The 17,952-nt window shown below is 38.6% G+C and overlaps 3 protein-coding genes across 7 annotated transcripts; all 3 read right to left on the minus strand.

Moving 5' to 3' along the window:
- Positions 1 to 2,869: 2,869 nt before the first annotated feature.
- On the minus strand, positions 2,870 to 5,765 carry LOC111803395 (gamma-tubulin complex component 3-like). The gene is made up of 2 exons (XM_023687770.1): positions 3,520 to 5,765; positions 2,870 to 3,428 (listed from the first exon to the last, which is right to left on the minus strand). The coding sequence occupies exons 1-2, from the start codon at positions 5,763 to 5,765 to the stop codon at positions 3,137 to 3,139; spliced, it is 2,538 nt and encodes an 845-aa protein (XP_023543538.1). The 3' UTR covers positions 2,870 to 3,136.
- A 773-nt stretch (positions 5,766 to 6,538) lies between these two features.
- Positions 6,539 to 10,679, minus strand: LOC111803422 (E3 ubiquitin-protein ligase SINAT2-like). 4 transcript variants are annotated; one of them, XM_023687817.1, is made up of 4 exons: positions 10,404 to 10,672; positions 8,105 to 8,407; positions 7,392 to 7,778; positions 6,539 to 7,132 (listed from the first exon to the last, which is right to left on the minus strand). In XM_023687817.1, exons 2-4 carry the CDS (start codon positions 8,324 to 8,326, stop codon positions 6,812 to 6,814), a joined length of 930 nt encoding a protein of 309 aa, XP_023543585.1. In that variant the 5' UTR covers positions 8,327 to 8,407; positions 10,404 to 10,672; the 3' UTR covers positions 6,539 to 6,811. The 4 variants fall into 4 exon arrangements, with proteins under 4 accessions (XP_023543585.1, XP_023543586.1, XP_023543587.1 ...); XM_023687818.1 differs by lacking the exon at positions 10,404 to 10,672 and adding an exon at positions 10,224 to 10,367; XM_023687819.1 differs by lacking the exon at positions 10,404 to 10,672 and adding an exon at positions 9,526 to 10,215.
- A 1,767-nt stretch (positions 10,680 to 12,446) lies between these two features.
- LOC111803428 (rhodanese-like domain-containing protein 9, chloroplastic) lies at positions 12,447 to 17,354 on the minus strand. Of its 2 annotated transcripts, none has more exons than XM_023687827.1 (6): positions 15,595 to 15,723; positions 15,257 to 15,510; positions 15,023 to 15,173; positions 13,652 to 13,737; positions 13,306 to 13,410; positions 12,447 to 12,693 (listed from the first exon to the last, which is right to left on the minus strand). In XM_023687827.1, exons 1-6 carry the CDS (start codon positions 15,600 to 15,602, stop codon positions 12,623 to 12,625), a joined length of 675 nt encoding a protein of 224 aa, XP_023543595.1. In that variant the 5' UTR covers positions 15,603 to 15,723; the 3' UTR covers positions 12,447 to 12,622. The 2 variants fall into 2 exon arrangements, with proteins under 2 accessions (XP_023543595.1, XP_023543594.1); XM_023687826.1 differs by lacking the exon at positions 15,595 to 15,723 and adding an exon at positions 17,206 to 17,354 and having other exon boundaries at positions 12,454 to 12,693.
- Positions 17,355 to 17,952: the final 598 nt, after the last annotated feature.

Genomic DNA, 17,952 nt, shown 5'->3' on the forward strand with positions numbered 1-17,952 from the left:
TATCAACTACTTTACTACCAACAAAAGCATACCCTCCCATAGATCGTACGATCTAATATCCTCGGCCAGTCGCAGCATGTCGACTTCGCTACTTCCTCCATGGTTGCATCATGGCTACAAACAGCCCCTGGGTTAACTAACAATCCCGAGTTCATTCACTCGCTTATAAATATATAAAATCAAGCAGCATCTTCAATCAAAGACAAGCAAATGACATGTGCATATAGAAGCTTTGAACCGAAGAAAGCAGCCATAGAAAGAACTCTCATATATGAACTGCTGGTAAACAAAGCCAGTTCCAAATTTCAAGTCAACATCAGAGTCAATAACATCGATAAAATGAATACAAGAACCAAATTGTTTTGAATATATTACCTCTGTACAATCAACTCAGGTGCCAGTTAACAAAACTATAATTATAGAATGACAAAGTGTTAGTACCAATATAAAATAGCCAAAAAAAAACATCGAACTTATTCCATATATCAATTGGATATAATAAACCATCGTGAATATACGACCCTCCAATTTAATCCACATGGTAATGTCGGTCACTGCTACAGAAAAAAGCTGATTCTAGATCACCTACCCTTTTCAGCAATGTCAAATCCTATATGGGTTCACGTGAGATTCCACGTTGGTTGGAGAGGAGAACGAAACATTTCTTATAAGGGTGTTGAAACCTCTCCCTAGTATACGACACTAAGAGGAAGCCCAGAAGGGAAAGCCTAAAGAGGATAATATCTCGCAGTGGGTTTAGACTGTTACAAATGGTATCAGAGCCAGACACCAGGCGGTGTGCCAACGAGGACACTGGGCTCCCAAGGGGAGTGGATTGTGAGATCCCACATTGGTTGGGAGGGGAACAAAACATTCCTTATAAGGGTATAGAAATCTCTCCCCAGCAGACGTATTTTAAAATCTTGAGGGGAAGCTCAAAGAAGATAATATCTACTAGGGTGGACTTGAGCTGTTACAAGATCCGTACAAGATCCGTACAAAATTACAAAGTGGGTCAAAATAATTTCCTTACATATTTCACGAAAAAAGGCTCAAAGGTTCTAGAGGCGCATCTCCATAAATTTCTGCTGTTCCTTCATTCATAACTTCCAGCATCCAATCCACAACAGAGAAAAGCAGGCAGCTAGAAATACCAAATTCCCTCAGCAGAAAACCCAGCCCTAAGCAATGAAGAGGAAGAAGCCCAACTACCAAATTTCTTTGAAACTATATTTGTTATAAAAAAGTACAATCAAACTATGACATGGTAATGAACTTGTAGTGTCTCACACTTGTAGGGGAAGAGAACAAACTACCTATATAAGGGTGTGGAAACCTTCCCTTAGCAGATAGGTTTTAAAGGCTCGAGGGGAAGCCCGAAAGGAAAAGCCCAAAGAGGACAATATCTGCTAGCGGTGGATCTGGGCCGTTACAGAATTCATCACAAGTCAGTACATGAGATTCCTATGAGATTCCTATGAGATTCCTATGACATGGCAAGTGTTATTGATTTATCGCTACTCAGTAGGCCTTTGAATAGATTTCATTAAATATTCAATAAATGATTTTAAAATCATCCAGCAACAAACCCTTATAGAACTGCCTGCAAACAAGAACTTTTTCCTGTCTGCAGCCTAAATAAAACACATCCTAGAGTATGATATAAAAGGAACCTAGGCAATACATAAAGCCTGCATGAACCATAAACTATTTTTGACAACGAACTTCGACTTTCATAAGAGATAAGAGTGCACGCATAAATAAAAGCATGCCCTATGTCACGGTCATGCTCATCCAGGGCATGTTGTCTGTGGTTGCATGCCCATGCCATGCTGAACCCTTTATTTAATTTCATGTTGTATTATCTTCCTATTGTATTTTCCGTTTGTACGACTACTCGGCGAAATCATGTCTAGGCCTATCAAACCTAAATCGCACCAAAATGTACTATAGGAGGGTGTGACTAATTGTCAACTCCTCTCCATGATTTTGTATGACCATTCGGCAAAATCACGTCTAGGTCTGCCAGACATGAATTGCCTCAAACTGTACTATAGGGGATGCGACTAGTTGTCAAGTTCTCCCTACCCGAAAAGTTATATGCTATTTAAGTTGTTGTGTTGTCTTGTGTTTGTATGCCATATAACATTGCTTTCGATCTCTCTCAGTCTTGCTTTCAAACTCTCTCTCAAAATCTCTCTGTCCCCATTTTCTAAAACCTTCTTCTCAAATTGGGGCCAGAGGCTTAAGCATACGTTGCTCGGCCATAGGCGACACGAATACAAATTGGCTTGACTCACTTGGTGTTGGAAAGTGAGTGTTGCACAATCGCAAACACCGCTGTCAATAAAAAAGTGCAATTGTGACACCATGCTATAACCCTATCAACAAAAAAAAATCCACTACCCTTAAGCTCCCTATCATCTAAAAGTGCTAAAGTAAAAGAGCCTAGAGCATAGCATTAAACTGTATAAAAAAGTACATACCTCTGAACTTCCTAAGAACTTTTTTTCTTTCTCTATAACTAGGTATCGTAGGCTCTTTCGACGTTAGGCTCATGATCCACCTTTGGGAGCCTTGTCCAACTCAAGACCATCTCGAAAAGACAATACAATGATTATCATAGCTAAATTTTATTCTTAGTATTAGACTGATACTCATGTTCAGCCAAAATCTTCTCACGTTGGCTCCACCAAACCTCCATAGAGGTTCATATCATCTGTCAATATTAGAAACCGCATAAAAAAAATCCATGGCTATAGTACTAATGTGGACTTGTTAGCTCCTCAACCAATTTTTCACAAAAACACTAACATAATCCAAATCAAGACAGCAAAAACAACATTAAAGTGAACGGTAGACTCACGGCTAAACGTAACAAGCAAACAACATTTCTATTCATAAATGATAAAGATGGTCAAACCCTTGTAAAGTATTTTACACAAGCTTAGATCGGCACGTAAATGTAACAACAATCTCTGCAGAAAACTATAAACAAATGAACAACTGCATACCTAAAATTACATGCCAGACAGTTTCAATGGTTGATCCCTGTGGCTGCCATGAAAAAATTGTTAGGAGCTCCCCGAATTTTGACTAACCTGAAAGGCCATATGATATACATCTGACATCCACTCTACACACGAGGCTGTAACTGGCTGTAAAATTCAGTGAAGTCAAGGCGGAATAGGAGAAACTTCAAATCAACATGCTGTTGCAAAGGCAGCTGAGAAATGAATCCCTCAAGTAATGAAGAATACTCTTTAGCTAATGCAGCTAGATCTTGTTCAACATTCCGAAGAAATTCACGAGCACGTTGCGTTAGAGCCTTCTTGCCATCAGCTAACCATGATGCTGTTTCTAAAGATTTTTCTGTTGAACGGATATTTGTACTCTTGCCTCTGGAGGGTAAAGATGATTCTATTGTTCTACATAACAACAAGAGACATACTAAATCCAAGAAGAAAGGAATAGCACACAGAGAAGCATTAAGATAAATAAATCAAAATATAATATTACCTGCATTGTAATTCATGTATTCCCTCGTACAACCTGTCCGCATTACTTCGAAATCGCAATATTAGATCAAACAAAACAAAAAGTGACTTGCAAAGTGGCTGAGATTGTTCTCCAAGAAGAGATTTCTCAAATATGGAATGAAGATACTTTTCATGAGCCGCAAGTAAATCATCCAAATCCATTGCCGCTTCCATTTCGTTTGAGAAATCCGACCACGATACCTCCAAGACTTCAAACATTATGTAGTATTGCAAGTTCGAGACAAAATGATTCATCTCAACCCAAAGGACCTGACATCGCCTCAATGTTGAGAGTAATTGCAGCTTAACCCCATGGTGCAGCTTAGTCAATGAACAGGACGTGATGCAGTTTGGTTTCATCGTCTTCCAAGTACCTATAAGTGCATGCTCAACACGTCTAAGCTTCCAAAGGAAATTAAAGATCCTTAAATACTTCGACATGACAGACTCTGTAAATACAGTATCTAGTGGAACTCTTGCCTCATATTCCAAAGAGAAGACATCCCAACCCCTATCTCCAGTTCCATGAGGCATCATCTTAACCTTTAATCTATCCAAGATGTCGGGATCGTCATACTGAGCATTAGAGGAGCGAATTGCAGTTTCGAGGAGACCAGATAACTTAAACAAGCTAATAGAAGTAGCAGGTTCAGAAAGCTCAGGCCCAACAATATCCATCAAATATTGGACAAAATCTCCTTGTCCTAATAGTAAATAGCGCTTGATTGCTAGACAGTGGTCTTTGAACTTATACCGCTTGTGCATTACATCCAACAAGTGTTTGTCTATTCTTTTTGCTGCTCCATCAACCAAAGATTCAAGGGCGTCGGTTTCACCATATCCAAGACTTCCCCTTTTGGTTGTAGTCCCAGCCGCTACCGCTGCTTCTGTTGCAGCATCAGCCCATCCCATGTCCTCACAACAAACACGAAGGAAATTAATCGATTTCCCAGTCCTCAAAATACGTTGGGCTAGAGACTGTGAAATAAACGATGGAAGCATGCCAGAATGAAGCCTATAACCTTCCCTCCAGAGAGATTCAGCTTTCACTTGTTGACCAACAACAAAAAACTCAGAAAAAATGTCTTCCAGCTCCCCTTCTAATACCCAGCTCCTTACCATCTCAAAAAGTGGAGAGCATACACGGCGCAACAAACGCCTCATGAATTCGAGCACCAAGGGGTCACCATGCTGAGCATGTAAATGAATGGCCCCAGCCATTGCCCCACCCTTCAGGACCCGACACTTGTCCACCAATACAGCCATCAACCTCATTTTCACCATTGGCTCTGCGAACCAGACGGCCAATCTCCTTAGAGACAGATAGTTTCCTGAACTTGCTGCCTCCGAAACCAAAGGTATCGGATTCATCGACTGAGCTTCGACAACTGCCAACAGTTTATAGTATTCTGAAAGCTCATCCTGTAATGCAGCACAAAAAGCATGTCCAACAGTTCCAACATCTTCTGCTGGAAAACGTTCCATATTCTCTGAGATATAACCTTTAACCTTCCTAAACAGCCACCCAATTTCACAGAGCTTGCGAACCATTGTCCTAGTTGCCCTGGGAGCCTTAACGATATTGGATAAAACATACCCATCAGCATTGTTGTCAAATTTCACATACTTTCCATCAATTCCTTGACAAGCATACAACACATCCCTCACCAAAACCTCTTCAGACACTTCATTTTCCTCCTTTAACAAATTAGCAAACTCCTTAAAAGCAACATCGCGGAGATTCTCAGGGTCTTTCGCAACCAGCAAAACCCCCTTCTGCCACTCCTTCTCCGCCCCACTAGATTTCTTTCCCAACACAGGATCACTCGCCACTAAATTAGGCAAAAGCACTGAAGATTCAAACTGGGTCTGTCTACATTTCCGATCCTCCGCCACAATTTTGAGCAAATAAAGCACAGCCCACTTATTATTCACACTCCCAGGGCCAGTTTTAGACGCAAATTTAGTGTAAAGATCAGCAAAAGTGAGTGCCTGAGAAGACTTACCCTCAGTGGCGAGCCGACGCTTGATGGACTCAGCAATGGCGGCAGCATCAGGAGCAATGGAGGGAGTCATTCGGCTAGTAAGAATGCGAATCGCATAGCGAAGGGACTTTTGGAAATCGGAAGAGGTAGGGCTGGAATTGGAGGTGGGATTGTGGGAAAGAAGACGAAGAACAAGATCCTTGATGAGATCAAGAACCTTACTGGGGTCGTCTTCTTCCATTTTAGAGGGAGAAATGGAGAGGGTGTGGGAGAAAACGAGAGATTCAGAGAAGAAGAGAGGGGAAAGGCATGTGTAATAATCGAAGATCAAATCAAATGAGTGTATGTATGGGTCTTTTTGATTTTGTTCGTGGGCGCGGATTTCAGCTCTCCCGTTTTTCTTCACACGGAGATTATTTTAAATCTAAAATGCATTACTTTCACTTTTTTTCTTTTTTTTTAATTAATAAAAAGATTATTTCTAATTTTTTTAAAAAAATTAATAAATTATTAACAATTTATTTTTAAAATAAACTATAAGTCGTCCTCTCGAGCAAAGATAGTAAATTACTTGGCTCCTGGGCGCAACTGATACTAACTCAATAACGAACCCACTATGGGTGACTACTGAGACTTATGTACTAAATAGATCCTAACCTCTTTTTGTTAGTTCACGAATAAAGGTTGCACCCCGTAATCATTCCTACAAGGTACCTAGTCGATGATCCTGTACGATGTTCAAAATTACATACATAGAAATGGAACTTATTGGAAAAGAACCCAAGAAAGCAAATGGAACCTACAACTATGTTATGATATCATATTACGTAAAACAGTGGTTCATAAGATAAACCCACCATAACAGACACTCTAGAGTACATAGCCGGAACAAAATCAACCTAGTCATGTTATAAAACTCGTAAACATGTTAAGACTACAGAACTCTCAAACATGCAAGTGGAAGCTATCATGATAATTGGTCGATTAGGCTTTTAAATATGGCTTCGAATCATATGTCACACGTCTTAACTTAATTTAATCCTCATAATTTAAACACGGTTGATGGAATTGAAGCTAAGCTCAAACTACACGACACTAGATTGAAACGTATCTCGAACTATAAATACATAAAAGCTTTTTTGATTCATTTTGTAGGTTACATTTTTTATATTAGCTTGGAAGTTTCTCCTAAGAGCTTTTTCATCACTTGGAGAACTTGTTTTACCTGTACAATGATACATTCACCTGAACACCACAAGAGCTTAGCTTAGGCCCTTGCTCCTGCTCTCATTCTTCTTTCCATATTCGACCCGTGATTCTCAGTTTCAGCTCTCGTCTTTCTCCCCCCGAAAAATACAGTGCCAGGTTTCTTTGAATGATGAGACCATCTTGACTGTCACGAACTTTTCGGTGACTGTCACGGATGCCTCTCGGAATTCCTTGCCATATCAGTTTTCGCCCGTTGTGACCCACCTCCAAACTGTAGCTGAACTTCTTTGCTTCGTTATCTTCGCCCATGAATCGTAAGAACGCCATGTAAACAGGCGCTGTTCCTAGCTGGAACGCCTCGAAATGCAAGCAGAACTGTCTTCCAAAGCAGTTGAAAACCTGCCATTGCAAACTGCTATAAGATATTCCAATGCTCAAAGATGGAAGACAACCCGGTTTTTCAGACCTTTAGCTAGCAATTATCATCGTACAGATTACACGGTTTATCGAAATATATATTTATATATACTCACGGGACGAACTTTTAACTATACATTTGATTTTCAAGAAAACTTGTATATATGGCTTACATAGTTAAGTTATGTGAAGTGAAGCATGGTGAGAAAGTATACTAAAACTATATAGAGCAAGCACCTACCGTTAGCATCCATGTAGCGTTTTCAACTTCGTGTGGATTTGATTTCACATAGCGATGATTGAAGGTACACCCGTCGTGCATGTCAACCTTGTGATCATCTTTGAGATGTGCAACAAGAGACGGGATGTCGCCCGTGACCGAGCACTCGGATCCAGCATAAGGGCAGTTGTAAGGACGGAATCGACAGTGTTGCTCATGCTTAAGCTTACTGTAGTAAGGAAAAATATCTTGGCAACCCAAATTCTGGTATCTGCAGGGGATTTCCAGCGACTCAGCTACCTTCTCCAATGCCAAGCACCTTATGTTTCCGAGTTCATGACGACAGGTCGGGCAGCAGTTGCTAACTCTGATCTTGCAGTTTGAGCACAACGTGTGGCCATTCGGGCACTAAAGTTCAAAAGCCAGTCAAGAAAGTCCGAAACAAAGCAGAAGCGGAAAAATATATCACACCTCCACGACGTAAAGATTCAAGAATAAAGAGATGTTCTAAGTCTTCAATACAACCTTAATATTAAGAAAAGAACTAAAGAACCAGTAATATGGAGAATTCGCCACAGTACAGAGTCCAAATCAACCTTCGAATCAAGAATTAAGCAATTAAGCCATACAGAAAAAGTACTTTTTTCGACGCTGAAAGCACTCCGAACACTCCCGAGCATAGCTTAAATTATAATGAGAAGTACAAGAGAAAAAACAGGATATGAAGTACATACCTGGTAAATTGGAGGGTACATCAGATTTGTGCAGACAGGGCACTCGAGCAGTTCTTGCACGCCATTGGTTGAATAAACTCCAAGCTTCCCACTCGAACCAAGTAGGACTTTTGAAGATGTAGAATTATTCTCTGATTTAGACATTGCTATGTCATGCCCTGAAACTGAAGGATGAGAATCAACTACTTCTTTGCAGGTACTGCTTCCTGGAGCCATGGCCATTTAAACTTTAATGGAGTTCTTTAAGCTATTATTGGAAATGCTTCACCATATGGCAGCCATCACTCATCAATGAGTTCAATCCTATTAAACCAGACAAAAAAAAAAGAAAAGGGCATGTCAGTGAACATATTAGACGAAAGGTTTCATGTTGTTCGGAGATTTGTTGGTATAATTTGAACGAAAGTCGGGTGATAACGAAAACTAAACATGATCAACAATGCTTAATAACATACAGGACTTAGCAACACCCTCATTTTCTTATAATCTGAACTGGAACAACACATATATGCTTACTGGCCATTTGCTAGATTCTTTAGTAACCGATATTGGTCGCTAGCTCATGGTTAGATTTATATAACATTGAGTTAACAGAATTCGAGCGTATGTTTGGTACTTAGAGTTTCGTATTCCAAGCTATAAGTTCGCTAATCCTACAAACTACACAAACTCAAGGTTTAAAACCCACCTTTTCTACTACATGTGAAGTTTGTATATTATTAATCTTAAACAAACACATATTACACAAACCTCGAGATTTTACAAACCGTTCCATTGAATAGTCCAAGCATGTAAACTCGTACTACCGAACCTAAACCTAACAAGGCTAGCTTAAAGTTGGATTGTACCAAGGCACGTGCACATCCAGGCATTCATTGACAAAGAAGCTTCAAAATACTGAAAGATCAACTTCAAAATTTATTTAGTTTGATGAACTCTTTACTTGAAAAACCTTGATGAAATAAATATAAAGCAATCTAGATTCCTTCCAAACCCAAAGCAATAGTGAAATCCCAAATAACACGGTGCTCGCTCAATGCTACGGTTTGTCGAATATCAACTTGGAAATCATCTCTGGGGACCTAAGTTATTCTTTATGCTTTCTCCATACCCAAATAAATGTAAACAAGATTTTCCTCTTCTGTCCCTCTATCCCCAAACTGCCACCATCACCAGAATCATTAATTTTCTGAATAAGCCAAGACAAAGGAGGGGAAATCTTAAATTCAAAATTCTATTAAGAAAAGATTTCAACCTTTTCCACTCATTTTCCCCTCTTTAATTTTTAGAATTGAGAGAGTGTACATTAACAAAAGAGGAAATCGACTCTATCTAATAAGGGCGTATTAGAGCGGCGTTAGCGCTTTAGAAAGATTGCAGGGCGTTGAGGCTTGACTATAAGAATCTCGAAAGGTCTCAACCTAGGTTAGGGGCAGGAGTGCCAGCTTTTCCTTCTTTGAAGCCAGCTAAAAAACGGATGCGCGGTAGTAGCGCGGCTTGCTTCGCTTTTGTTAGGAGTAGGTGTTTCACCTTAGTTGGGTTGGGGGAAGGAAGAGGGCATTTGCATCGCGATGGATTCAATCCAGCTACAGGTCAGCTACAGGTTGCATACAGAGCCCATTATAGTGTCTAATCATGAACACAAAACGAAACATCCTACACTAACTTAACTCGATTATTTTGTTTTGGAAGAGAAATAGAAAAGGAAAAGTAACAAAGCATGAACGCTAACATCGTCTTACAAAAAAGTTTCAGTTCATATCAAATGCTTTAAAATTGTGGAGATAAATCACTTAATGAAATCATAGGCTCATTTGAATCCATCAGAACAACCCTATTTCAGTCAAATTTCAAAAACCATGTGATTAAATCAAACTTCATCCACCGAAAGCCCTAAAAAATGGACTGAAATCGCAGCACGAATCCAAAACCCTGTTCTTCCTCTTATACAAATTACAAATTGATAAACCATTTCTGATTAGAAAATCAATATTCAACAACGAAACAACATTTGCACGAAACCTAAGGAACGGAACAAAACAAGACCTCATTCACAAGTCTCCAGAAAGAAAAACAGAACCCCACAAAAACCAAGAACAATAACAGAAGAAAATCTTACAAAAAAAACAAAAAAAATCCATATCCCTAGTTGAGAATTCCGAGTCAAATTGCAGAAACAGACGATCAATTCAAATGATAAATTCCGGGGGTGACTCAAAAGTGGCAAAATCAATACGAACGTTAAAAACAAATCCAGAAATGGAATTGAAGAAAGGGATTAAAAGAAAAGAAAACTAACCTCAATCCAACGGGGACCAGAACTGGGATTAGCCCATACCTCATCGGCTTTGGAATTCGAACAAAAAGTTAAAACGATTAATGATTGATTATCGATGAATCGTTGGAATTGTGCAATTGCTTTCACCACCGCTGCGGGACCGCCATTATAATTTTCTTCTCTCTCTCTCGCTTTAATTTCTCTTTGGCTTTTTACTTATTTTTTCTTTTGTTTCTTTTGGAGATAAACTCTGTTGCTCAAAACGAGGGAGGGAAGCGACAGCTTTCGAACAGACAAGGAAAATATGAGAAAAGATGAACGGAAACCAACGAGTAAGGTTTTATAAATTGGGTTGAAATTAAGGGAGGGTCGACTTATAACACTTTTAGACCTAATTTAATTGTTCGGGTTCTAAATTTTTTAGATTAGTGATACTAATCATGCCTTTACGCGTGTTTGGAAACATAGGCCGACTGCTGAGCCACTCTGGCTCAGCCACACACTTTTAGACCTAATTTAATTGTTCGGGTCGTAAATTTTTTAGATCAGTGAAATTAATCATGCCTTTACGCGTGTTTGGAAACGTAGGCCGACTACTGAGCCACTCTGGCTCAGTCACACCACCCGAGGTGTGAGCCACACACTTTTAAACCTAATTTAATTGTTTGGGTTGTAAATTTTTTAGATTAGTGAAACTAATCATGTCTTTACGCGTATCTAAAAACATACGCCGACTATTGAGCCACTTTGGCTCAGCCGCACCATCTGAGGTGCAAGCCACACACTGTTAGACCTAATTTAATTGTTTGGATCATAAATTTTTTAGATTAGTGAAATTAATCATGCCTTTACGCATGTCTGGAAACATAGGTTGACTGCTGAACCACTCTAGCTTAGGCGCATCACTTGAGGTGCGAGCCACACACTTTTAGACCTAATTTAATTGTTTGGGTCGTGAATTTTTTAGATTAGTGAAACTAATCATGCCTTTACGCGTGTCTGGAAACATACGCCGACTGTTGAGCCACTCTGGCTCAGCCACACCACTTGAGGTGCGAGCCATACACTTTTAGACCTAATTTAATTGTTCGGGTCGTAAATCTTTTAGATTAGTGAAACTAATCATGCCTTTACGCGTGTCTAGAAACATACGCCGACTGCTGAGCCACTCTGGCTCAGCCACACCACCCGAGGTGCAAGGCACACACTTTTATACTTAATTTAATTGTTCGGGTTGTAAATTTTTTAAATTAGTGAAATTAATCATACCTTTACGCGTGTTTGGAAACATAGGCTGACTGCTAAGCCACTCTGGCTCAATCACACCACCCAAGGTGCGAGCCACACACTTTTAGACTTAATTTAATTGTTCGAGTCGTAAATTTTTTAGATAAGTGAAACTAAACTAATCATGTCCTTACGCGTGTCTAGAAACATGGGCAAACTGCTGAGTCCCTTTAGCTCAGCCGCACCACTCAAGGTGCGAGCCACTCGAGAAACAAGCTATTACAGCGAGTGGCTGGAGCTGTAGGAAGTCGAAGACCAAAATTGTATTAATCCAAACCAGTTTTATTTCATAACTAAATTCAACCTAACCCAATTATAAATTTATAAATTTTTTGGATTTGGTTGATTCGAGTCCTTTATTCAAATTCTTAATATTATAAAATATCTATTTATTTATTTTCGAACGGGGTAATATTCATTAAAAAATATATATATATATATATATATATATATATATATATATATATCAAGGGCACTTTTTTTTTCTATTTCAAAAAATACCAAATTTTAAAAGTAAGGGTATTTTTAAAATTTTTAAAAAATAATAAATATTAATTAAATTTAAAATTTTAAAGATATTTTTTAAATACTATTAAAATTTCAACGATAATTTTAAAACATAGTACTTAGAGGTATTTTTATTAATTTAGCCTTTAAATTCATAGATTTACGTTCTTCAAATCTCATTATTTTAATTTGGCAATTTAAAAAAAAAAATATTACGTAACAATTTGAGGTAATTTAAATCTATGATTTGTAGGCAGAGACATCGATATCTGACCAATAGAGCTAACCGACATTACGTTAATAAAATAGTCGAGACACGTTTATATAGTAGTCGAGATAGGGAAGAGAAGAGAGGACGGTATGGAAAAATATGGTGTTAAAAAGAGAAATTAATTATAATAAATAAACAAAAATTAAAATTAAAGGGTTTATGATTGGACAATGGTTTAACTTGATGGTACCATTTGAAGCAGCTTCTCAGCCTGATCTGGAAACAGGGTTATGAACAAATATGCACCTACCAAATTCATTCAAATAACTGTTAGTATGCATACCACATAACGGTTCCTAAGCTTTCAATTTTGTGTCTAATAAAAACGTGCTTAATCGATTATTAAAGTTTTAATTTTGTGTTGACTAAATCTAGAGGTGTACACGGGGTGCATTAGGGAATTTCTTTGGACTAGCTCGAAATTTAAAGTTTGTTAGCTTGGTGATTTGAGAAACCCGAATACCGCGCACAACTCAACCTGCCCATCTAGGTGGGTTGGATTGTCAGTTTTATAATACATCTTACATTAACAAGTCACGACGCATTACTAACATCAGTTACAAACGTCAAATATTCTTAATCTTCGTAATAATCTTAAAGGTAGGGTAGGGTTAGATTGGGTTGTAATCCTATTTTCGAGATCTGTCAACCTGCAAACTGATCCAAATTTTTTGTTTTTTTTTTTAAATTCAACCCAACCCAACCCAAATCGGAAGAAAATCTAACCCAACCTAACCTTTATGGTCTGGATTGAGTAATCTAGGTTAGTCGGTTCTCAGACCATATGAACACCTTAGCTAAATCGAAAAAACATAGAGACTTAAAAATAGAGGATGGTATAGAGTTGAGAAAGCTTACAGATAAGAACAGTTCCTAGCACAGCTGAAATCTTGCCTTGGATTTGCACCAAACCAGCTTTGCCAGCATCTTGTAACTCACCCGAACCAACCGACTCAAATGTGCCTATCGTAGCGTACAAAAGAACCAAAAACATGAATTCTATGAAAACTTGATGAGTTGATCTGCCTACACGTCTTATTGAGATTTACTCCACGTATTGTTTAACATAAAACAATTCTTTGTCGAGTCATTTTCATGACTCAATAGATCATTTAATAAGCCAACGGTTTTTTTCGGTGTTCTATAATACGACTAACGAACATGAAAACTAATCGATTACGATAAATTAGATGAAAAATTTAACCTGGTTTTACTGATTGGAGTCCTGATGTTATACAAGCTATGTTTTCAAAACCAGCTTTCTCTAACTTGTCAGCAGCAGCAGCGGACCTATTTACCAATCAAAACAAACACATTATAACTATTGTCATTCTCAAACACGTCACTATCTATTCACGACGTTTAAAAGTATAGAGATTAAAATGAAACGAGCCCGGTCAAAATAATACTTTAACCCTATTCTTTCTTTCCTTTCTTCTTGACAATTCAAACGCTTCTTCGGCCGCTCCAAAGCCACAAGAAAACTTTAATTTTATTATGTTTACAATAAAGAAATTTGAACTCATGACACCAGAAGATATGTAACGGCCCAAGCCCACCACTAGTAGATATTGTCCTCTTTGGACTTTTCCTTCCGGGCTTCCCCTCAAGGTTTTAAAACACATCTGCTAGGGAGAGGTTTCCACACCCTTAAAAAAAATGTTTCGTTCTCCTCCCTAACCGATGTGGGATCTTACAATCCACCCTCTTCAGGGCCCAGCGTCCTCGCTGGCACTCGTTCCCTTCTCCAATCGATGTGGTACCCCCCAATCCACTCCCTTTGGGGCCAGCGTCCTTGCTAGCACATCGCCTCGTGTCCATTCCCTTCTGAACTCAGTCTCCTCGCTGACCCATCGTCCGGTGTCTGGCTTTGATACCATTTATAATGGCCCAAGCCCACCGCTAGCAGATATTGTCCTCTTTAGGCTTTCCCTTACGAGGTTCCCCTCAAGGTTTTAAAACGCGTTTGCTAGGGAGAGGTTTCCACACCCTTATAAAATATGTTTAGTTCTCCTCCCTAACCGACGTAGGATCTTACAATCCACCCTCTTTAGGGCCCAGCGTCCTCGCTGGCACTCGTTCCCTTCTCCAATCGATGTGGTACCCCCCAATCCACCCCCTTTGGGGCCAGTGCCCTTGCTAGCACACCACCTTGTGTCCACCCCCTTCCGGGCTCAGCCTCCTCGCTGACACATCGTCCGGGGTCTGGCTCTGATACCATTTGTAATGGCCCAAGCCCATCGCTAGCAGATATTGTCCTCTTTCGGCTTTCCCTTCCGAGATTCCCCTCAAGGTTTTAAAACGCGTCTCCTAGCGAGAGGTTTCCATACTCTTATAAAGAATGTTTCATTCTCTTCCCCAACCTATGTGGGATCTCACAAGATATCTATAAATAACCCGGGTACTTATTATGCTAAACCATACCTTGATGTTCGAGAAATCTTTAATGGATCGATTGTTCTAAAAAGTAATTTAGTGTTGATTTGAACGATCTACATATGAATCTTAACAAAATCACTCTCATTCCACATTAACCATACCATAACTCAACATTATAGTAACAAAAAAAACTTACCTTAATCCTTCCTGACAAACTAGCAATAGCTTGGTTTGAGGTGAAAACTGGGCTTTAACAGACTGCACAAACTCAGGGTTGGGCTTTGTAAATGGCAATCCAAAGAAGAGACCAGAAAAATTGTTGTGCACTGTTCTTTTGATAATAGTTCCTGCACAGCACAGAATTCAAATCTCATACATTCAAAGTAAACACATCTAATAACAAAATATGTAGGGAAGCAGAAGGTTTTACCAAGATCATTGTCTTCATTTTGAATGAAAAGCGGGACATGGTAACACGATTTAATGTGAGCTCGATCGAACTGTGATTTGTCCCGAACATCAACGATTACATATCCATCATCTGCAGTTAGTTTTTTTGCTTCTTCAACATTGACAAAATTTATTTCAGCTCTAATTCCAAATTTTCTCTGAAGAACTTGTTTCCCTGGATAGGTTCTTCTATGAGGAACAGTCCTTATGGAAAGCCAGGACGTCCTTAGGTTGCTGGAGGAAACATAGACTTAATCCCTTTATTTCATATGAACAAAAAAGAGTGTAAATTGTTTTCATTTGACATAAAAGAATCACCTTAGCATTCAAAACAGCCGAGGGTTAGAATATATCATCACAATTGTATAACAGCACAAGTCCACCGCTAGTAGATATTGTCCGCTTTGGCCCGTTACGTATCGCCATCAGCCTCACGGTTTTAAAACGCGTCTACTAGGGAGAGGTTTTCACACTCTTATAAGGAATGTTTTATTTCCCTCTCCAACCGATGTGAGGTCTTACAATCCACTCCCCTTGGGGACCTAGTGTCCTCGTTGGCACGCCGCTTGGGATCTGGCTTTGATACCATTTGTAATAGACCAAGCCCACCGCTAGCAAATATTGTCCACTTTGGCCCGTTACGCATCGCCATCAACCTCATGATTTTAAAATGCGTCTACTAGGGAGAGGTTTCCACACTCTTATAAGGAATGTTCCATTTTCCTCTCCAATCGATGTGGGGTTTCATAATCCACCCCCCTTAGGTGGGGACCCAGCGTCCTCGCTGGCACACCGCCTAGTGTCTGGCTCCAATACCATTTGTAACAGCCCAAGCCCATCGGTAGCAGATATTGTTCGTTTTGGCCCGTTACATATCGTCGTCAGCCTCATGGTTTAAAAACGCGTCTACTAGGAAGAGGTTTCCACACCCTTATAAGGAATGTTTTGTTTCCTCTCCAACCGACTTGGGTCACAAGAATGTAGGGAGATTTCCTTAAATCCCAAATATCTGGAGAATTACAAGACAACAAAACACAAACACTTTTTAGGAACATAGAATGTTAGCAACCATCAAACTCAATTCTCAAGGCCGGTAAAATAAATCCAAACATTTGATAAAGAGAGATTAGGAATAAAAATAGTTGGAGTATCACTTCAATTGCTTTAGTATCTCATTATCCCATCCATCAACAGAGCCGTGGGTTCAATGAATCTGTATAAAATAAGAATTATGACATGGATCTCTTTCCCAGTCCTAAAGGTTACAAGCTTATCTCTGAAATTCCAAACTTGTATCTATCTGATCGTCATTAGTTAAATAAATCAAGATGGCTGGGACTTGATTTTGATAACATATGAAAGTTTTCGAGAATCTTTCGAGGTAGATAGGACAACTCCTACTTATTCTTATCGTTCAGCGGCCGACGACTAAAATTTCTCAATCTTGTCTCTTATTCAAACTAGGAAATAGTTTCGAGAATTCATCTATTTTACGACTCATGTCATCCTTTTTGGATCGACCTATCATAGATCATAAGGGATTCAATTTGGAACCAAGACACAAAGTTTGAAAGTTAGTAGTACTTCAACTCATCATTCAAAACTTTTTGATAGTCAAAGTGCTGACAAAAGCACTCAGACGAACTAGACATAGCCCTCATCCTAATCTTATTATGTAACTAAAACAGTAAATGCTTGAACAAATGGGCAGTGGACTTCCATTTTCTTCCAATAAAACAACCAAAGTCATACAAACAGAGAAACCCTGGAAATCAGAATGGTAAGAACAAATGAAAATGATGTCTCACAGACTGTCTCAAATCTGGTTTTCAAGAGGCCAAATCGAATGGAGATTATAACGAAGAAAAGGGCAAATCTAAGTTGGAACAATGTTGGATTAAAGGGTTCAGAAGAGGAAGAAAAGTTCACCTTCTTGCAGGAAGCGTTGAACAGCAAGTCCCAATGGCTGCCATTGTATGAGATAGCGACGATGAATTAATCACTTGCTTCAGCCTTCTCTGTCTCTCTCGATTCTCATTTAATCGCTTCTTTCTGCTTCTCATAATTTTGGATCAATAGCTTAGATTCCGGTTGCTTGCGATTTTCTCCGCTGCAATGGGTTTTTGACACGTGTCAATGAGCTAGACGGATAGTATCCGAATCTCCAGGGATTGATGCCATGTGGGATTCTTGGACACGTCGGATTATTATTTCAAATTATTAAAATAATTTTAATTTCATGAGTTTATTTAACGATGATAATAATAAATTTATGTGAACTTTTAATTATAAATAATTAAACTAAATATTTAACTATACATATTATAATTCAAAAATCAAATATTATGTATGGTAAAATAATTTTTTTTAAATGAGATAATATTATAAATCTTATGTAATTATAATAAATTATTAATAAATAAAAAAACAACTTATAAGTTAACTTATATAACAATAGAATATTTTATTGTTTTTAATTAATTACACTTTTAGCTGACTTAATTAGTAATTTTAGTAAATAAGTAACTTTATTAATTTAATAAACCTTTTAGAATCACCATAAGATTGCTATTACATGTATGTCATAATTACTGTATGCGAAACTTCGTAAAAACAATTCATTTTAAATCATATCATATAATACAAGAAATAACATGTAGATACGCTACATAGCAC

Source organism: Cucurbita pepo, chromosome LG10, assembly GCF_002806865.2.
Source record: "Cucurbita pepo subsp. pepo cultivar mu-cu-16 chromosome LG10, ASM280686v2, whole genome shotgun sequence".
Lineage (NCBI taxonomy): Eukaryota > Viridiplantae > Streptophyta > Magnoliopsida > Cucurbitales > Cucurbitaceae > Cucurbita > Cucurbita pepo.